This window comes from Nyctibius grandis, chromosome 15 (genome assembly GCF_013368605.1).
Source record: "Nyctibius grandis isolate bNycGra1 chromosome 15, bNycGra1.pri, whole genome shotgun sequence".
Classification (NCBI taxonomy): Eukaryota; Metazoa; Chordata; class Aves; order Nyctibiiformes; family Nyctibiidae; genus Nyctibius; species Nyctibius grandis.
In genome coordinates, this window is record NC_090672.1 from 9663658 (window position 1) to 9686089 (window position 22432).

At 41.7% G+C, this 22432-nt stretch overlaps 2 protein-coding genes and 1 non-coding gene across 10 annotated transcripts in view; 1 reads left to right on the top strand and 2 right to left on the bottom strand.

Moving 5' to 3' along the window:
* The window catches only part of ERN1 (endoplasmic reticulum to nucleus signaling 1), a 34583-nt gene extending 21850 nt beyond the window's left edge, over window positions 1-12733 (bottom strand). For both annotated transcript variants that reach the window (XM_068413092.1, XM_068413091.1), the window contains exons 1-2: window positions 12607-12733; window positions 1941-2052 (exon numbers count right to left, since the gene is read on the bottom strand). In XM_068413092.1, the coding sequence (XP_068269193.1) occupies window positions 1941-2052; window positions 12607-12675 (181 nt within the window). In that variant the 5' untranslated portion in view covers window positions 12676-12733. The remainder of the gene's footprint in view (window positions 1-1940; window positions 2053-12606) is intronic.
* A 2388-nt stretch (window positions 12734-15121) lies between these two features.
* LOC137670668 (small nucleolar RNA SNORA76) lies at window positions 15122-15256 on the top strand. The gene has a single exon (XR_011049329.1). It is a non-coding gene; the product is annotated as a small nucleolar RNA SNORA76 (small nucleolar RNA).
* Window positions 15257-16294: 1038 nt separating this feature from the next.
* TEX2 (testis expressed 2) overlaps window positions 16295-22432 on the bottom strand; it is a 49289-nt gene continuing 43151 nt past the window's right edge. For all 7 annotated transcript variants that reach the window (XM_068413318.1, XM_068413320.1, XM_068413321.1 and 4 more), the window contains 4 exons: window positions 21147-21269; window positions 19566-19775; window positions 19212-19332; window positions 16295-18342 (listed from right to left, as the gene is read on the bottom strand). In XM_068413318.1, coding sequence (XP_068269419.1) covers window positions 18220-18342; window positions 19212-19332; window positions 19566-19775; window positions 21147-21269 — 577 coding nt within the window. In that variant the 3' untranslated portion in view covers window positions 16295-18219. The remainder of the gene's footprint in view (window positions 18343-19211; window positions 19333-19565; window positions 19776-21146; window positions 21270-22432) is intronic.

Consider the following 22432-nt stretch of genomic DNA (forward strand, 5'->3'; position numbering starts at 1 on the left):
ACAACTTCTCAAAGCACGTGCACTACAACACATGGTTCATTGTCTGATAATCAGGGTAAAATGGCAACTGCAAGAACACTGCAATGCATGCAACATCCCACTGGGTAATTCTCCATAACAATACAAGCATACTGTTGACAGAGAGAGTGCACCCAACAACCGTGTTTATCCACTAATATTAATAGTGAATTCTGCACTATTAAATCTCTCCAGGGATTTAGCACAGCAAGATGGTAAGGACTTCACGGGCTATTACTTTCCAAAACTGTTGCATCTTTGTGGGGCTTCCCACCCACAGAGTGACCACCAACAAATGCAGTTTTGCAAAAATAAATAAAACCCCTTCAATTACAAATTAATTTGCCAATTTATATGTACAGGCCCTTGTTCCATGTACACTTAACTAAGTTAACTCATGAAGCATCTTGTAACAATGATAACTACCACTAATTTTTTTTCATTGACCCTTGTCTGTTGTTCAGTTTCACAGAAATAAATTAATGGGCAATAAGTGCTTTGCAGAAAGCAAGTGAACGTACCTCATGTATATAAGATGCAGAATAATACATAGTTAGCGACAGCAAGAAAAAAAGAAGTCCTATAAAACGAAATTATCCAGTCTGGCAGTTCTACTGTACCAACAATAGTTTTGCAACAATTCTTTTTTTAAACAAGGGAAGTTCCTTGAGCAATACATTCTGACCAAGATCCTTTTCATTACCAAAGTGCCCCCATTTCTTCCTCAAAAAACCTCTTGCCACTTACTAAGTCTGGCTGCAAACAAATGTCAGTTACAATACACATCTAGGATAGGGCTATGGAGTGTATGCTCATGGCAGTTGAATGACAAGCAAAAACCAGCAAGCTTCTCTTAACACCGCGGTAGCCTATAGCAACAATAACGGAGGAGGCTGATAACATTTTTATTCAAGCCCGTTCAGGGAAAGAAGAGATCTAAATTTAAAGAGGAGACGGGAGAAAATGTAATCGCACCTATGAACCAAGATCCTTCAAGAAAATACTTGCTCACCCCTTTTTACTCCAAGAGGAGCTAAAAAAGCGTTCTTTGCTCCTTTATGCACTTAACTTTTTGTCTGGTAGATTTGCATTCAAACATGAACGGCTTCACAAATAAGAACAACTGGTTTGTACTGCAGACATCACATGCACAATCCATTTCCTACCATTTCAGCTCACCTACTAAACTGACATCAGATTTAAAAATAGAGGACAGAATGATGCAATCACGGTGACTCCTTTCCATTTGACCTGCTCTCTAATTTATTTCCCAAAGTGAAGAGAAAGTGCTACTATCACTTCTACCATACGTAATGAGAGTCCCACTAAAACAAATTTGTATTAAATATTGAATGTTTCATGAAGACAGAAAGAGCTACCTCTGCTCAGTAATTAAAATTACAAAGTCACTTCCAGTCACTGAGCAATGTTAAATTTCTTTAGACAAGTGCAGTTCTTTTATTTAAAAAAAACCTGTGCTGTCCCTAAACATCTATTACAGAAAAAAAGACCTGAGGTTTGCACGATATCCACTGCACCAGTGAATGTAGGGTATTCCAGAGACAGAATCATGCAAAACCTTTGCACCAGTTCCACCAGCTGACACTCATTTGACATCTGTTCTGTTCTATGCTTGCTTATATTGCACTCATTCCCATAAAACATGATACCTACCAATTATACCACTACAGCTTAAACATTCTGGCAAAAAAAAAAATCCACATAAAACTGGAAAAGATCTGCAAGTGAAAATATGAAGATGAACGTGACTCCAGATACACTGTAGCTTAATTCTGGAGCAAGAGCAAAAATAAGAAAGAAAAGAAAGTATTGACCAGGCCCTACAAACAGTTTGAATTATCAATTGATTTGACTGTTACTGCTGCTCCTGAGTAGAGGGCATTAGGATACCTCCTGCTCACCTTCTTTTAAAGTCCACTTGATTGCTCCCGTCCTCTTGCTGACAGCATGCAAACTTCCATCAAGAGTTGAAACAAACAACAGTGTTTCTGGCACAGTTACTGAGCTGGTGTTCTGGAAAAGAAAAACCCATACACTGAATGTAATTATTTACTACAGAGTTTACTTGTAACTGTCACACAGTCCATTGCCTAGAACACCATCTTTCTTTTTAATCACACAGACTGGACAACTTTCTTGTCCCTTTGAATTCAGAGATTTTCATTTTCTTCCCCCTTGTCACTGCTATGGAACTGCTTACTCTGCTAAGCCCCCCTTAGAGACAAACTGGGAGATGCTTTAAATGAATAATCTATCTACAACTCAACCTCAAATTTTCGATTTTTTAATAAAAATCTTCTTGTACCAAAGTTAGGAGAAACCAGAGATAGACCTGATCTAGGAAAGAATTGATACAAAGACTATGCAATAAGATAGCTAGGGTAAGGAACTTGAAAGCAGCTCAGAGAACCTAAGTGTTAATGTTAAAGCCATGCTAGTACCAAGTAAACAGAACGTTCTTTTGCCAAGGTTTAGTCCCCTAGAGATGAAAAGATATTGGCTGAGTAGAACATGGATAAATAAAACTGAAAGGTGATCAATATTCTATGGGGCTGACTGCGGCTGAGAGACAGGCTGGAGCTGCAAGCATGTAGGCTGTCTCTGAGCAATGGCAAAATATTTAGGATAGATGCAGCTTAAAGGCTAGAGGAGATTCACGTGCTGTTAAGCCTCTTAATTGTGTTTTTATACCTCATGTCTCCCAACACTGTGTTTCTGCAGCAGATAACAAATAACTATAAGAAAGTCCATATGTATTAACACATCCACACACATCTCCTAGAAAGCAGCTGCAGGATTCAAACTCCCATTTGACATTCTAACCATTCCGCCACGTCACTCTGTATTTATACGTATGGCTACGGAGCTGTTTGGTGCCTGCTGTTACTCCTATAGTACAAGCAGCTTTTAAGTCTGGCTATTGCACAGCATGTGATTTTATTAAAAGGGCATCATACAAACATCAAGGACTCAGAACTACGTAGTTATTGCGGGAACGGTGAGGCTAAGTCCATGGTGTTTCATCACACAAAGGAGAAAAAACGTGTTAATTTAATGCCTACTCTTCTCTTCCTACCTAAAGGTGATCCCATATGCTCTACGACTGACCTGTTTCCATTTACCAAGTCTCAAGTTATCGCTCAAGTAACCTGTCATTTGTAGACTGTATCTGCATTGCTCATCTGTGTGCCACCTGCCATGTTTCAGAAGTTTCACAGTGTCTCCATTTAGCCCACACCCAGGGCTAAACAGTAACAGGTTGTTCTACCACCCAAGACCCTCCCCAGCTGAGAAAGGGAACTGGGAAAAGGAGGGAGGCTCACGGGTTGAGATGTAAACAGATTTAATAAAATAAGAGAACCAATATCAACACTAATACAAAAGACACAAAATTGTACTGAGCTCATGGAGTGGTGGCAAGTCCCTCCAGGGATAGTAACCACTGAGAAGAGAGCAGAAGGAGGGAGATATAAGCAGAGCAAAGAGCTCCCCCCTCCCCACAAGCCTTCCCATTTATAGTGAACCTGACGTTGATGTTATAGGATACACCTGTGGGCCAGCCTGGGGCAGCTGCCCTGGCTTACTGCTAATGGCCTTGATCACCATGGCTGGCCACAAACTGAAACAAAATGGAACAGAAAATTGATTCTATAAATTTTATCCCTGCAAAACCAGGACACACAGTCAAATATAATTGTTAACCTACCACAGTTCATGAAATGCAAGTGTATGCTTTTTACACAATTAGTAACAACTTCAATGACTTAAATTGTAAAAAACAATTATCTATCATGTTAGAATTACTGCAAAGCAAAATATACAATTGCCAAATTAAAACACATGGATATAGGAGTAACTTTCTTTGGAAAACTATACACTATCAGTGCAACTCAACTAAAGCGTTGAGGTAAAGCACAAAGCTAAAAGAATTATATCATAAAGTAGTAACTAGCCAACTTTCAGGTCACACAAATATTATACATGCTTCTTTCCAATGATAATGAAAACAGCTGGAGGGGACAACCGTAAAACACAGTGCAGAAAAAATAAAAGTACAAATCAACAATACACAAACCACAGATCAGAAATAACTGCTGGAGATCCAGAAAAAAGATATATCTTAAGACATAAATATAATTTTAATTATCTGATGTAGTTAAATTATGCAGGCTGCACAGACATCTGCACTTAAATAAAATATTTACAGCTGCATCTGGAATCAAACTTTGCAGTGTTTTTTCAAACTGGGACATTGAGTAACAGTTCCTCTCATGTTGCACTATAAAATGTGCAGCCTGAGATGTTACTAATCAGAACTGAACTTAAGAGTATCTTTCTACTTACTCCTAATTAACCCTTGTGCAGTAACATTTTGAACTTATATATTAATTTTCACTTGAAGATCTCAACACATTTTACAAAAAAAAACCCAAACAAACAATTCTGGTTAACAGTGATTCATGTTAGGTAAGGAATTTCTTCCTCCTATACACAAAAATGTTGAAAAGCCAGTTTACTTTTAAGCTAATACATACTTAATGCACAAAAATACATACATATCTATTTCCAGGCTCTTGTTTTAGATAAGATGTAACAGTTATTTAATTTCTTTAAGTATTACCTGAGCAGCTTTGTAATAAACGAAATAACTTGAAAGCCTCAGTTGCATAAAGCTGTCTGGAGGGCTCTGGGCTTACAAAATAAAAACAAAACAAAAAATATGAACCACAGATACTGAATGAATATTCTAGCTCTGAATTTCAACTAATTGCACAAACCAACCATGCCCGTCAGGTTAACTGCATTTAATTAACCATCATTCTCAACTGCCAGACATTGCCAAACATCAGACAGCAGGCAGCCGTTTAAAGCACACACTACATACCTGTGCCAGTTCAAAGAAGAAATCACAATGAACTGCAACATTTGAACAACTTCTTATAAACTGTTTTTTACTTAGACTTTTGACAAGCACTTTTCAGCTTTCTCATACTAAGCAAATGTGTATTTTCACTGCAGCTGTATTCACAAAAAAACCCTATTCCTGAGAATTTAATTCCTCTTCCATCAGATTCACAGGTAAGGCAGAAAACATTTTTAGGCAATATTTCAATACAACAATGTATACAGTATAAATCCTGTACATTATACACCACCGGGAACACAAGAAATACCTGCTTCTTCATGAAGACCTATCTACCCTAAACCTGCTCCATGAACAAGAACATTTAATTTAAAAGACTGGAATGACTCTGTTTTCTATCAAAAATCATCCATTATCCAAACTGATCATTTTAGTTAACAAATACAGTGAAACTGCATCTAGAGTGAAACACAGTAAGTTGAGCAAGAACATACAACTGTTAAAGGCAGGAAGTGAAAATTATTAAAGTTCCTTTAAATAGCAGGTGGGAATTTGACACCCAGAATGTAATGACATTTAGTTGCAAATAAGATATAACATAGAGCAAATCTACCACATCTTCCATGCATGCAGGCTAAGACTGTTTTTCTAGGCTACTTTTTACTCTCTGCACAAGTTTTTCTTATCTTTTCTTATCTTACAGAATCAGTATATTCTCCACAAAGCATGCCCTCTTCCTGTCTTCTTACTGAGAAGCGAATAAAGCATGTACCATCTTCACAACAAATGTGCCTGTAAAATAATCGCCGTGATTATGGTTGGGTATCAAGTATCAGTAATATATAGTATATAGAACACTACTTGTTGTAGATATGTAGATTCAACATTTTCTTATTTAACATTTGAGTATCTATTTGTTGTGGCATCAAGGCTATAGAAATTATGGAATTAAATGTGAGCTCTGAAACTCCCTTAAAAACATCACTAACCAATATTGTCTTCCAGATTATGGACATTTTAGAAGGTTGCTAGCACTTGGGATCGAATAGAAAGTACTAACGTGCAAAAAGTTCCTCTGCACATTCTGCAGTCACGGGAGTAAGAAAACTTTTTCCATCCACCTGCCCTCCAGATCACTTACAAGCTGAACACAACAAAGAAAGGAAACCATAGCTGAAGAAGCTATTTGCAAGTTTCTGTTGAAAACCAGATGAACACCTGAATGTTGCCCACAGGCAGAATGACCTAGAAACTTCTCAGATATGACCAAGATCATGAAATTACAGTAGCTTTTGTTTAAGCTTTTCAGTGTGGTATCCTTGGTTTGGGGGAAAAAGTGCTACTCCCATCTACCATTCTTAATAGTGCCTACCCCCGCTCTGTGGTTAACAGGGAGATGGGAACTCTTCCTGGGATGGCAAAGCACCAGGGGAACAGAAGGGAACGGTACTCTGAGAGGCTTTTAGGTCTATCGAGCCAGAGAAATCACCTTATCTGCAGAGGGCTCTAGGGCCATTTCTGCTTGCTGCCCAAGGAGTTTCACAGGGAGTGAAATCAGCACGGAGGCACACAGATTCCACTGACAAAGGGATGCTGCCGCACGCACACACCTCTTCCCTTCAAAACACAGTTAGGCAGCATCACTGCTCCTGCTAAGCTCACGTTCTCCGTTCTAACTGGCTTTGTCTTAATGCCACTTTCTTCTAATGCTTTCCTTCGCCTCCCCCGTAAGTGTGTGTTTAGGTGTTACTGCTTTTGAAGGGCTTTCTTATATTTAGCCATCAAAGGTGCATTGATGTGGTCATTGCAATGCTGTGTGTCAAAGATACCATCTTCTTTGGGTGAAAGACCGAATATAGGGCAAATTTCATCATTTCTTCCTTTAAAGTTGTATTTGCACACAGATAAAATACATAAAATACCATTTATTAAGAATCTTCCATTCACTCATACTTTTCAAAGCATATGATATCATGCAGTTGAGATTAACCAGCTGAGTAATACACTGACACTGCTGAAGCTTATGACCTAAATTTAAAAAAAAACAGATCAGTCCATAGAACACTGCAATGCAATATTGCTAATTTGTTTTGACCAACAGCAATGACTTGGAGAAAAGGCTAGGTAGTTATTATAACAGTATGGAAAGAAATTTTTTTTATTTCAAATTGCATAAAACAGTAGATGTAAATGAACACATTATTTAAATAATTATCTGTATTTCACCCATTCACAAATAAAAAAACACTTTCACTTGATTTTATTAGTGAGTTTTATCAGTGGCTAGAGACTGCTGTATCAAGGTTGCAGATACTCAACAGACTTTATTTTGAACACAAAGCTTTGTAATTAATTGATGAATGGACTAATTAAAGCCTGGAATTAGCACTGTTATGAAAATTATAAAAACCTGTATGTACAAGCCAAACTTGTTTTCATTTTTGTGTGAAGTATCTAAAGCATTCTCCACCTCCAAAAACATCATAACCTCAGTCCCGGGACAGACCCTTTACAAATACTGGTACACACAGACATTGTCCTCCCCGCAGGGGTGGGGTCCCAACTGCTGTGATGCAATGCACATTCTTGGAATAGATTTTTATTTCATACTGCAGTTTTATTTCTGAGGAAATACAACAATTGAATACAAGAAAAATACGGCAGGACATGAATCAGCTGAGCAAAAAGAACTTAATTTATTGAACATAGAAAATGAGACAGAAGGAAAATCTGGTTTGGGGTGTCTATTCTTTTAAATGAAACTGCAATAATGTCTATTTTAACAACTACACTCTTTGGAATTCAGTGAGAGCTTCTACTGCCTTGACAGGCTGTACTCATAACATCACTGTTGGGGTGGAAGAGTTTTAAGTAAAGGATTTACAATATTTTGAAATTATCTGAGGACTGCTTTAGAATTAATTTTAATAATTTAATTCAAATCACAATTTTTAATAACTTTCAAGCTCTCACTGAGTTAAAACTTTGACAAATAGTCTAAAGTGCTGACTGCTAATAATCCATAACAGCCTAAAATTTGGGACCAAATAAAAACCAGCCTTTTTAAGCTAGAATATAAATATTCTATCTAATAGAAATAGCATTTTATAAATAGAAATAGAAATGCACTTTATGTCTACTATAAAGTGCATTTCTTAACCCTAGTAACAGTCTTCCCCCCGGTCCTGATCTACCACATCTATAGCTACAATGTTTTAGAAATCAAAGTAACAAAATGACTCAAAACAATTCTGAAGGACCCGCGGAGTCAAACGAAGGTCAGCGAAAGCTGCAGAACACGTTCTGGTGTGTTTGTATATGTCTATGGTGAAGTTCAGTGTCAAAGATGATATTATCTTCATTCACCACAACATTTCAAATTTTTGTAAGGTTTAGCAGAGCAACGCCCTATTTTGTTTTATTGTGTTAGAAGAAAACAGTTCCCCACAGGAATAATTTCTTCCACTAATTTATCTGCTTAAAAGCAGTACTTTTGAAATGCAGGTCACCAAGTATGCACAAATCCCACTGAAGTCAGCGGAAACAGGAGATAGAAAGAAAACCGGGCCACCCCGTTCCTTGAGGTTATCGTTCTGTAACCTAGAAATATGTTTTCCTGTGGGGGTGACACCACAAGAGGTTCTTCAAATATGAATAAAGAACAGGAAAACACTTCATAGTGACCTGGATGTGTGATGGTGTGTTGCGGACTCCGAGAAGTGTTACTGATTTCATAGAAATAATTGAGTGCTCACTAGTAAACAAATCACAGTGCCATGTGTTACCAGGTAATAATTTTCTCTTTTCTGAGGATTAAGTAGGAATACACATGCACCGAACTTAATTTGTAAGGTCTGATGTATGATAAAGGATGGATGCTTTGCTAACCGTAATTTACATCCTCAGAATTTCTTTGGTAACACCTGGCTTACCAAACAAAAAAGTTGACAAGATATATAATCACTCAAGGAAAAACTCCTACATTCCTCACTCTGTAATTAGCTTAATATACACCAGGCTGTACATGTGCATTTGACTAAAAAACTATTAAAAAACAACTTGAGCATTAACAGCACCAGACACTTTCCTCACAAAAAGAGAAGGCCTATACCATAATTTATGTTACTGGAACCACAATTGGTAACATAATAAGGATGCAAAGTGAAATATTTTTAAACATTAGAGCAGGCTACAAGTAATTGGCATAGTCACCACAGACAGCCTATGATTCACCACGCTGGTTTTGACAGCTATCCTCTAATTACATTGCCAGGCTAGAGGCTAAAACTCACTATGCATGATAAAACCACGCCATGGAGAAACTTTGTAAAATTCAGTAAACTACTGGGAGGGAGTTTCTCAGTATAACTAATAGTGAAGTTAACATATGAAAGCAAACTGAAAAAAAATAAATTATATCTTCTTTAGAAAGTGAAATCAAACCTACAGATCTTTTAATCTTAAACTAAATTCCAACACGTCTTTGTCAGCTATTTCTACTCAACACTGCAACCCAGTTCCAGCAACTTGTCATTCATACGCCCATCCATCCTGCAACAGGGAAAAGTGAGAACTACGGGAGGTCTGCTCCAGCCATCCTCTGACCTGACTGAACTCTGAGTGGTGCTCTACACCACAAACTCCCAGCTAGGTTTTCAGACTTGGGTCACTCTGCAAAACCAAAACTTACTATAACATTCACAAGAACACCAGCAACCAAAATGAGTAGAAGGGCACAGTTACACACATGAATTTACACGCCAGGACAGAGCTGTCCATGATAATTTTAGGTGTGCAAGACGAGTCTGAATTCCCCCCCCCCCAAAAACATGCAACCAAGGAGAACTGCAATGCAAATAAAACACATATGTTAATTAACATAGTAATTGAAGATGTCCTCTTTAAAACCTTCTGCTGTCTCACATAGGTTTTCTTGTCTATCAGTTAACTGGCCAAAGACCTCACGGTGAGATAAACAGCGCGTTAGAAGAACAGACACCTGGCTGAGGCTGGGGTTTTCCCATGTCGAGAACAGCCCGCACGTGCTGCCTGCGCACACCGTGCAACAGCACTGAAACCAGTCCCGCAGCTGCGGGAGGGAACAGACCCATGTTCTAAACACCACTTTAATCCCGGAGAGGTCGTTATTTTTGAGTTGCACTGACTCCATGTTAAAAGAGAAACAGGCACAGTTTGGAATGTCCGTGGCTCACAAAAACAAGGGGTTTTTTCAAACTACAGAGAGCTGGCTGTAAATCATTACTGTATAATATTTACAGCGACTGATCATTCACTGATAGCTCTACTGCATTCCCCATTGCTGTATCTGACATGTCACCCTTCTATAATGTGTTTCCATATGTCGCTAGGGCAATTCCAAGAGCTATACAGTGTGTCACCTAAATAATAAGAGACAGCATTTCATCTTATAAAGAAAAGACAGGAAAGGAAGCCCTCGTGTGAACATATAAATTGTAGGAAAGCAATATTAGAGTTGGGATATAAAGTAACACAGAATACCTTTATCAGAGAAAGAATATACAGAGCAGCAGATCATCATCAGTACTCCTAAAAGATATGTATAGAAAACACAATCTGCACAAACCTCTAGATAATCTCAGGTTTTTTGCGTTACCTCAACACCAAGAATTGTACAACAGTCTTTTTCGTGGGAATTTATACTGAAGTGACATTAGTAGTTCTAAATAAGCCTTCCCAGTTAAACGGGTTAATCACAGGTGAGATGACTGGTACTAAGTTCAGAGAAATAAAAACTAGTTCTGAAAAGGGACTGAAGTACATAATAGATTTCAACTTGGAAGTCACGGTGGGGACTACAGCTGGCAGAGCAAAAAGACTAGGGTAAGGGCCGAGAAAAGAAACAGAGAAATGGAGAACGTGAGATCAGATACTGATCCGAGGTAAGATGGCAGTGCAGGGAGACCAAGAAGAGAGAGAAATCTAGAGGGGGAAAAAGGGGCAAATTCTACCAGGGCCCAAGTCTAGGTTTTTGTGACTATGCAAGTAAAATTATACAGAACTTAGTAATAATCTGTTGATTTGAAAAGTATTTTTAGTATTTAAAAATACTTCTTAGTATTGTTATTGAGTACTATTTTTAAAACTTGATGAGTTGCAAATGAGTGTTTTCCTTGCAAAATCTGAACCCCAAATCTGTCAGGACCCTGAAGAGATCTCAGTCCAACTTTATAGTCCAGACTACGATGAAAACAACATTACAACTCTACAACAAAGATTTTAAAGTGATTTTTGTTGTCAGCCTGCATTTAATTTTTTCCAGTTTCCTAATGAAATAACAACACTAGGTATGCTACACAGCTTCACTGCTAAATGTGTTTACTTTTAAAGAAGGGGAGTGGAGCTATTATATCCCGGTGAAAAACAAAGCCTTCAGCTTTGCTTAACCTGAACTATAACCCCATATATTGCACCAGCATTTTCAGGTAACAATGAACAATCCATCAAAGAACATAACCTAAAACTTTCCTCTGTTCCACTTCAGTATAATGGAAACAGTAAATGCCAGCTGGCCTTCTCGTTGTCTCCTGATACTGAGAATTTACAAAGAGCACCTTTCAGAATGGAATTTTTGAAGACTTCATTTTCCATCTCAGTACACACATAGTAGACAGCACCCATTTTAAAGTACACTGTTTAAAATTATTACCTCCATACAAATAATCTGCTCAGCATTCCATCTGCTTTGCACCAGTGTCACTATTCCCTGTCCTTTTATTGCTCCACAGAATACCTTCTAACCAATCTGGCTATTTCCTAAGAGGTTTTGTAGGGCAGTGACTTGTGCACTTTGTTTTTCACCTTTGAATTTAGAATTGTAGTCTCTTGTGGACACCAACCATATGAACAGTTAGTGCATATTGCTATCTTTGCTCTGGAAACAGAATGATTAAAACGCCGTAAGACGGTGCACAACAACCTTCCAAGGGCATGTAGCTAATCGTTTGTATTTGGATATCAACATATATACAAAGTGTTTTTTTTCCAGAAGGAAAACAAGGCCCCCCCCCTTAGGAGGTTTTGAAGGGATAGGGCAAAGATCTCCTAGCATGTCTCACTAGTTCCTCTATCCACCTACATAGTTTCAGCTTCCAAAAGTTTCTTTGTCCTACCTTCATCAATCACTTTACAGTAAATTAACTGTATTTTTATATTTCAAGGATTATTGTATATGCTACACGTTCGGGTTCGGTGCAACAACGTACGGCACAGCAGCAGGTACACGGCTGCTGAGCTGGATCGGGCTGGCACCCCGCAGCCCGGCACCCCGCAGCCTGCGCACACAGACGGGCGCACGGCACTAGCGGCAGTAAAACGGGCCGTGTGTTGGCCTCCCAAACACCGCCGACGCGGCGGGCGGCGGCACCTACGGCAACTTGCGGCGAAGCCCCGGCAGGAGCCGACCGGGGCGTCCGTGCGCCCGCCCCCGGCTCCGCTCCCTGCGGGCGGGGGGCCCGGCCTGCTCGGGGCGAGGCCTCCCCTGGCCCTCACCGCCTCGGCTGCCCCGGGCGAGCCATGCCCACCCTCCCCCGCCGCGGCCGGGCCGGGGGGCACCGCCGCTGTCCCTGCCCTGCTCTCCCCGCCGGCCCCCCGCACCGCGCGGGGCAGCCCCCCGCCGCCCCAGGCCCAGCGGGCAGGCTCAGCCCGGGCCGCGCCTCGCTTACCCCGGGCCTCGGCGAGAGCAGCACCAGCAGCGCGCCCAGGCTGAGGAGGAGGCGGCGGAGCGGCTCCATGGCTGCCACCCGCGGGGGCGCCCGGCCGGCTCCCCCCGCCCCGGCTGCCGGCCGCGGCGTGTCCGGCGCTCCCCGCGCGGCGGGGCGGGGCCGCCCGGCCCGGGACACCGACGTCAGCCGCGGGCGGCCCCGCCCGCCCCCAGGTACTGCCCGGTTCGCCGCCGCCGCGGCCGGGAAGCGCTGCCCGGACGGGCTCCAGCCGCCGGGGCCGCCCGGGACACCTCCGTCCCGGGGGTGCCTTGGTCGTGGCCCGGCGACACGGACGCGGCCAGCGACGCCCCGTGGCTCCGTTCTGCTGCCGGAGCCTCCCCGTTTGTGCTTAAGTTCCCGACACAACTGCAGCCTGCGCGGTGGGGGTCGGCCAAGAGCCCTTGGCATTTTAAACCGCGGGGTGCAGTGACAGCTAGCTGGCTGCTGCTGCCCCTGCTGTATTTTTTTTAAATATCTTGTGGGTAAATTCAGGCTTACCGAATAGCCTCCCTCCTCCAGCACTGCCCTGCCCGGTATAATTTCCCTATTGATTTTTATTGGCTTTCAAAGTAGATCAGGCCAAATTTATTTGGCATAGCTCCTGTTTTGACAAAGTCACTGTTGACCCTGGTGTGCCTTGCAATGCCTTAAATAAATGCAAAAACAAAGAACATGGCTCTTGGAACCAAAAAGCACGTCTAAGCTCCTCTGAACAGATAAAAACAAACACCAAAAAAGAAATATTGAATCAAATGGAAAGAGCTTTAAAGAGAGGATAGTAAATTTACACTGCTTGGCAAAGGCCCAGCTTTCAGACGCCTATTTATATAACAAAGCCACTTTGTCCTTGCTATATATTGTTTGCTTTTTAATACTGATATCATTAATGGAGCCGCAGAGCAAACCAAGTACTAAGTACGCAATAATATCACATAACAGATCAGCTGTGGCAGCTCCCTTTTTTAATAAGCCTGCTTTTGATTGTATGGGCAGGAGACATAATTATGATCTAACCTGAAAGTCTGAATACATAAAAACATCCTGGAGCTACACACCACACTGAGATTTCAGTTCTCTGGTACCCACAGATGGGTTTCTTTATGGTGGTCTTGGATTTTAAGCATTCACACCATTTGAGAACAAGCAGAGACCATCTACCCCACTGCTTTGTGTGTGCCACGGCAACAGACCTCCACCACACGTACAGAAAGTCCTCGTAACCATACACGACGGCAGCTAACGCGGGCAGTTGTGCCTGTGTAAAAAGCACACCCGATGCTGTGTAAGAGCTAGGGCTTTCCCTGAGAATACCGCCGGGGACTGCCTTTGCCCCGCTGCCGCCCCTCAGCTCCCGGCCGCGGGCCCGCAGGTACCACGGGATGGCAGCATTCCCCTGCCCGCCTCCATCTTCCCCGCGGCAGGAGCCCTCGGGTGGAGCACGCAGCTGCCGTCCCGCCCTCGAGGCTGAAAAGGGGCTGGCGAGCGTTCAGGTATCGTTACCTCTTTACAGACGATTTTATGAGCTTTCAGCTGAACTTCACGCCATGCAACACTAAGGGAGGAGCTCTTCAGTTGCGTAAACACTGCGCATGCCACCACCAAATGGTAGTTGTTTAACACAAGTGTCTCCAAACGGCCTCTCAGGAGGTAAAAAAGCCGTCAAAACCAGGGGCTGAGGCGGAGGGAAGCCGCCCCGGCGGGAAGGCGAGCGTTACCGCGCGCCCTCCCGCTCCCCCGGCACCCCTCCTCAGGAACTGAGGAACCCCCTCAGAGGTCCGAGCGGGGCCTAAGCTTTTACATTTTTAATATTAAGCCTTATTTCTTAACAAAGTGCTAGAGCAAACTCTAAAGAAAATAATACTATTGTTTGTGAAAAGGCAAATAAAGCTCCCCAACAGGCCGTGCAAGCGCGGGCTAACCAGGCTCCCTCAGAGCCTTACCTCCTCCGCCCGGCGCCATGCCAGCGTTTCCCTCCTCAGCCGCTGGGGGCGCCAGCTCCGCTCTACCCCCCCTCCCCGCGCGCAACCGCACCCGGATCAGCACGTGACCCCGGCTTTGGATCCTATTGGGCGAGACAAGGAGGGGCGGGAGCCGGGCGGCGGTCGCTATATAAAGGCAGCGAGGCGGCGCCTCGGCCTTTCTGTCAGCGCGGCGGGCGGAGGTGAGAGCTGGCGGTGGAACGGGTGGGTGCACGGGCGGGTGCACGGGCGGGCAGGCCGGGCCGCACTGATGTCTTTTGACACGTGTTAGACTGCTGACATGCATGAAGCTGACCTACTACTGAGCGCCCAGGCTGCCGCTCACCCCGCGGGGCGGCTGCGGTGCACCGCGTCTGTAACCTCCCCTTTTCCCTCCGTGTCTTGCAGGGCCCGGGTGGCGACCGGCAGCGGCGGCGGGGAGCGGCCTGGCAAATAAAGCAGTGTGCACCCTGTGAACGTGTCCGGATGGTTCTTGCGGGCGTGTGCGCCTGTTCCCCGCACTGCCTTTGACCCGGCGGGGTGCCCTGCTCGCGGCGCCGCTGGCCAAGCTGTAGTGCTAGAGCGAAGCGCTTGTTCATAACTGGGGCTGCTCGGCACGACCCGGGTGGCGCTTTTAAAAGCAAGTGACAGCTCGTCTGGGCGAGCGCTCCCTGCCCGCCCCAGCGCGGGGCGGCTGCCGGCACCGCACAAAATGGCGCCGCAGCCTGGGGGTGAGGGAGGAGGCGGCGACGCTGCTGGTGCAGAGGAGGTGCCTCCCTTGAGCCCGGGGCTCTGGTATGCGGCGTGTTAAAGATGGGAGAGGGTGATACCAGGGTGAAAGAGGATCCAGGTTACTCATGCTCTACCGGTTAATTCAGCATGACTTCAATCCAGCCCAAACGTGAAGTATTAGGACTTAGACTAAAAAGCAAAAGTCCTGGGATTCCTGCCTAGCTGTTGCAGGAGTAAAAGCACCCGGGTGAAGGTGAGCTAGCTGTTTTGCAGAACTGTACCCATCTGTATCGTGGAGACCAGTGTTAGGGGTCTTTTATGCACACACCAAAAGGGAATTTGAAACAAAATGGGAATGTACAGGTACTTAAAGGGCCTCCATCTTTTCAGTCTGTTAATAGCTCTGCTTGTGCTGTCCTGCTGGCAGAGGCACTAGAGGTACGCATGGTGTTTTCTGTATGTAGAAAGGTAGATCTGTACCCACACTGATGACAGGATTGGACAGACGAGTAGCAGCTGTGTCTAGGAAGACTGTAAAAGATGCTTAAGCTCAGAGAGGCTTTTACCAACCAAACCTACTGCAGAGGGTAGCGCATATCACCTCTGTTCTGTAATTCCTAGTAATCATTTCAAGGCCTTCACAGATATAAAATGAAAAAAGTAACATATGTAAAGCACATTCCTCATGGGAGTAGTAACTTCTACAGTGAAGTTTAGTTTCTTCACTACAGTAAAATTACTCAATTTAGTCTTTTCCTTTTACAGCAAGACCAGTCTCAGCATTGGTTAACCCTAAAATCATACACCGTCACCACCCAAGTACAACTCCAGGTATATAAAATCTGAAAAGCACATGGCACACTATGTCATCTTAGCAAGCTGCCTTTTTAAGGAAAGTTTTGAAGCAACTTGCAGAAGATAGTGGTTAGCACTATGTAGAGTAAATTTTAACTGAGTACTTGTTTGACATGGGATAAATTTATTTAATAAAACAAAGCAAGCAGATCGTAGTTACCCACAGTTTATGAAGTGCAATATGACAATCTTGTGTAATGAGTCTAAATCTGTTTACGCATTAGTGCATCTAGTCCTTGACTTCAGTTATTGCACATAGAAATTAAATCATATAAAAGACCTGCGTACAAGACATGCAGACTTCATGAAAGGCAAATAATGCCTACATAATTGGAGCAAACCCCAGAATGTACACAGCCTGGAATGGTCAAGGAGGAGTTCAGGTAACAAATATAACCTACTAATATTTCAATTAAAGGTAACCAAAATAGGTGTTCAAATATAGACTTAATTTTAAATATATTAAATGCTAGTTTTCTTTTATGTTTCAGGCAAGGTGCTGTTTAAAAAACCTTCAATATAATAGCTTCATTTAGAGATGGTAAATCATCAAGTTACACATGGAAATTTTGATTTACTTCAAATGTGACAACACAATGTACAAAAAAGTTCTTAAAAAATTACTTTTAAAAAAAAGCAAATCATGTTATAAAAGGAGAGCCAAAACTCACCTTCTTTGTAAACTAAAACATTTTCTGACATCTGTGAACAGTTGGCAACACTGAGTATCAGAAAAATATTACATGTGTTAAATAGTGGATATGTAGTGTTCAAATATTGAATTTACTGCATACATTTAGTTTTGAATCATTATACCAGATAGAAATAAAAGGCAGTTCCCCCTCCCCCCTTTAGTTTTGGCCATTAATTAGCAGAAACAGTCTTTTAATTACATGGCAATCAGCTTGAATAACTGCAATGCTTGAATTCCTATGCCACAAAGTCCAAAAAACCATGCATGGGGGGCAAAATCTTTCAGTCACAGCTGTTTTCACAAACATCAAGCGATTTGATGTCTGGAGTTGCACAGCTGTAACATGAGAATTTGGTCCCATGCTTTGCGTGTAAACACAGTGCAATGGAAAAGACTCACAGCAACAAACTCTCCTCTAAGAAAAAACTTGGTGTGTTTTGTTGTAGCAAGAGGCTCTATACACAGTAGGGTAAGTACTTCTGGTAATGTGCAGTATTGACATTTTATGTGTGTGCTCATGTCTTTATAAACATTCAGAATTAATCATGAACCAAGGTGATTGTACCTCACTATAAGGCGGCTTGCTATGGTTTGGTCTCATGGCTTTACCAACTATTTTCTAATTTACAAAAATCTGACAGTCCCACCCTCGCTGATAGTTGTGTGTTTTATGGCTACTTGCTCCCCCAAAAAAGAGCACAAGTTCTGTATGAAAAAAAGTAATATGTATATACCACATTGAATCACAATATTACCTATACATCCAATTTACATTCTTTTATCCTGAAAGCATTTCATATTTCAATTGCTTGACACAAGCTATTGACTGCAGAAGTGAAAGAACATAAAACAGTTCATTCTACACCTCCAACTGCCTGAGAAAGAAAAATATTCTTCCAGTTTTATAAATTCATTCCTTATTTAGGATTTTTTCCATTTGGCACACAGCTCCTTTGCTGCCAAACAACCTTTCAATGCTTTAATGCACATTAACATAGCATGAAAACATAAGCTGAACAAAAGATGTGTCAACAAGCTCCTTGATCTATTACAGCTAGGTTCCTCCTCCCTCCCCCAAAGAACAGGTCATCTTAGCCTCCGAGTTAAAATCCTCATGGCAGCCAGTACAAAAACAAATCAACTGCTTAATGGAATGAAACTTCATGTAGCTGAAGTACACAGGAACAATAACCAGGCAAGTGAGCACAAAGGTATGATTATAGGCAGTCCTTGGGGCAGGGGAGTGGCACAAGTTAAGGATGAGAACTACAGCACAGTTTATAAAACCATGAGAATAACTTTTATAATACTGTAAACTGCAAGAGTCTTCACATGTCATGGTTGATCAGGGGCCTCCGTGATCAGATCTTTAGGAGGGCATGTAGAAGAACGGGGATCCATGGCTGAGTGCATTAAAGGAATATAAACATCATCCATGTTTGGCATGACAAAGATTTTCTGTGAAAAAGATACAATTAAAGCAAGTTATATTTCATATGCCACTTGAAACCTTAAGTTTTCTGATTTGTTTAGTTAAAAAATGCAACAAATTTCCATATAAAAGGTTCCTAAGTTCAGCATTGTTTGAGTCAATGCCCGTACTGAAGCCGTACAGTGTCCATTAACTCAAGCCATTTAGTTGTGTTACACTTGTAAATGAAGCTCAAATACAAAGATCTCTGCACTTCCCATTAAACTGATACAGCACTACAGGAAACATACCAGCTTTTCTTAACTCTGCTGCTTTCTCAGCTCTTACCCATATACTTTCAAACTGTGCTTTGGTTTTGATTTCTGGTTGATTGTACAGGTTGGGGGTCTGGAATGAATCTGATCAGTAAACTGTTTTCCTATCCTACATGTATTTGTAAATTTGGAGGGTTTTTTTTTCCTATTTTGCACTACAGTCAATGTAATTTTTAAAAATTATTTTAAAGGAAGTAGTAACAGGACACCTTACTGCCTCATCTGTTCTTCATTTTAGACAACAGTTTGGTTCTCTATCATCTAAGAACACCTTGGATCATGTTTTTCTTTAAGTACTACAAATTCTGACATGGTACCTGTTTCAAAGAAATGGTATTTTCATCTCTAAAATTATTCTGACAAGTGCTGAAACAGATTTCCATCCAGGTCTACACATGGTTTTGAGACCATCCCAGAAGTCCGTTTCAGCAGAGTTTGTAACATCCTTTCCACTGAACAGGAGCAGTGGAGGATACCAACTAGTTTTGAATGAAACTGGGAACATGGAAAAATTAAAAAAAAACACCCCTCGAATAGACCAAAACTATCATTAATGAAATGAAAATGTAAAGGAAACACACCTGAAACTCTTGTTCTAGTTTCCTCGCTATCCAGTCAGTCACGTGAACCAGAGTCACTTCTCTCTCACCAAGTTTTGGCCGAGCTTTTAACTCCAGGTAGGGAGGTCTTCGAAAGCCATACCTTAGAAGAGCACACAGAACAGGTTGTATTATAAACACTCCAACAAAGCAGATCCTTAAATGTTTTAACTGTCAATTTTCTCTTAATAGCAGTTCCCCCCTCATTTACAACTAGTTTGTACTGCACCTCTTCCTGAACCCATTTCAGCTACACTTTACCTTTTTTCTTAGTTGCAATCCCTTAGGTAGCACACACCTGAAACATTGCCCAGTTCTGCAGTAAATTCCTCTTACCATATTCTGTCAGTAGGTGGAGGTGGAATGTTAATTACTAGTGTTCCTCTGCACTCTTGTACTTCAACTGTTAGCAGCAATGGAGTATTGGAGACCTCTTCAATTTTCTTCTTAATAAATTCAGTCTCTGTTGCTTTCTGAAAGTATTTGGACTTAGTGATTTTATCCACAATTCTCATGATCTTACTTGTCCGATGTCCTCCGACATACCTTTAGATAACAGAAAAAGAGTACATCAAGATAATTTTCTTACACCTATTGTTTGCTAAGACATCCATGGATTTCCTATTAATCATTACGGTTTTTGATATAAAAATTCTAAACAGATACATATTGACATGTCCAAGCAGCACCTACCAGAGCCTGCACACAGCAGCCATATTCTGTCAGCTACTAGTGTCTGGCAGAAGTTCTGTCCAGTCTGAACACTCCTTCCCAGATGGCATTCAAAATGCAACTTTTTTAATATTGCAAATACTTACATCATTTATGCCAGCAAGCTGGCATGACAAGTGACAACTTGTCGATCACCATTCCAACAAAATTGTCAAGACACTGATGCACCAAGATGTACACACATATCAGCATAGAAGGCCCAACCATCATGTCTAATCTATGTATTTTTAAAAGACATGAAATGCATCTATTGAAATAATTCCAACAATTCTTCACACAGTTTTCAAAAGGGTTGAGGAGTAAAACTCTAAGGAAACACCCTAGAACATTTTGAAAATGTCACAGAGTCTTTTGGTATATTCACTGTAAAATCACTGAGATGCGTTCAGACGTAGGAAACATTGTGATTGTCTGAGACATTTCAGGCTGACTACAGCTTTCTCATTGCATGGCATAATTTCAATCAGATAGAGCAAGCAAAAAAAGTCAGAACAGCAGCCAAAACAAGGAATGACGTGGCAAAACTGATGTTAGGAAATTTTCTTTGAAATTCTTGCACAGCATCAGAGGGCAGTATTGCATAGCCCAGACACTCAAAGCCCTTCAAGGAAAAAAAAAAAGGAAAGAAAAAAAAAAACCCACACAAAACCCTGAGGAAGAAAGCTAGGCTTGAATAACAGTTGTTTTCTTAAAGAAAAGAACACACTGGAAATAAGGGATCAGCAAGATCAGCATGGGTTACTGCAGACAAACAGTGTGTTTCAAGTCCACACATAAAATCCTGTTCTTCGCTCTGCTACCAGGCAAGACACGCTGTGGAAGGTCTCTGTAGGTTCTCTGGCCCAAAGACTTGTCTCTCTCTGTTATCTAATAGTGAAGAAATTAGGAGGTGTCAAATGGAGCTCTGTACAGGTCACTCTGCAGAAGAGCTGTATGGTGAACAACGCTCCCAGCATGGTAGAACACTGGGCAGAGCAGTTCCTTTCAATTTGTAGTACACAGCTGGATTGCTGCTCTCTGCTCTAGAAATGGGTGAGTTGTGTTTGCTTAATCGTTTGGATACACTCACACTCTGACATCCCCTGTGACACTGAGCATTACAGGACTAGGACAAGATATCAGTTATACTAAGTCTGGAAATGCAAGGGGAGGAAAGGATTAACAAACACTGTGTAGACAGCTCACCCTTCTGCTCCTGGAGTCACCTGTTTCTCTCCTGTCAATTCAGGAGCATCATCCTCTTCTGAAGACCCAGCGCTGGAGGATTCCTCATCACTGTCTGCAAGACAGTACGCTCTTGGCCTGAAACTGAAACAATGCAATTTCCAGGTCAAATGTAATATTCTTAAATAGCTATTTGTCATGTTCATGGCTGACATTACACGTATTTCTCTTGGAGACTCCAAAATGTCCCCTCTTCTTTTTTATAAACTATCTAAAAGAACAAAACTGAAACCACTCTGTCAGAACTAGCTTCAAAACAGAAAATTTGTTTTCTCCAGTGGAATGTAATCCTGCACAAAAGAGGATGGCGGGGAAATGGCTATCCTACATACTCAAATCAAATGTGGAGATTATTCAAAATAGTTTTGAAAGCGTCTCTGTTGCTGCTCGTGGCATTCCATGAAAGTTGAGCAGTATGCAGGCTGGACAGGGTTTTTTTGTTTATTTTTAAAACTCTGACAAAGACATGCTTTTAAATTGAAAGGCAAGAACATGCAAGTCTGTCTTGCGCTAAAAGCAAACATAGGACTCCAACTTAAAATGACGTTGTCTACCAACTGAATCCCAGAATCCCTCAGAGATGTTAACTGAGGTACTAACATATATACCTTATCTTCAGAACATATATACCTTATCTTCACAGGACTTTTAACCCAAGTCAATAAATTCCATTTTGTCTACTCACACACACATGCAATTTCTGCAGCATGGACATATCTCCAGCAACAGTAATGTGTGCGAAGCACAAGAGAATCGACCTTTGTCATCTGCCTCCAAAAGGAAATGCACAACGCTCACGCTGGCAGAGCAAAGTTGTCTCAAACTAGCGATTCACCTTACTGTAGCTACTGCATGTGTCATCACTTACCAATTTCATGTAGAAAAAAGGCAATTTTATTAACAGAAGTAGTCTAACATAACCCTGGGAAGTAGTATTTCTTACATGTTTTGCAAAGATACTTTTGTCCTATACAAATTTAGGCTATAATCTCCCTTCAGTATCTTTGTTGGAAGTATTCCTTTCCCTACTATATTTGTAGAGAAATTGACCTTTGGGCTTGTGAATTTTTAAGCTCCTCTGACAGAGTGAATGATTTTTACAGGATTTAAGGTTTTGTTTTTTCTGAAGAGAGTCCAAGATGGAATAAGGCAAAGAATGTCATGGGGAGAAGAGGGGGAAAAAATCAAAGTAACAAAATCAAACAAGTGCTGCTTTTAGGGCACAAAATATCACACAGTAGTAACTA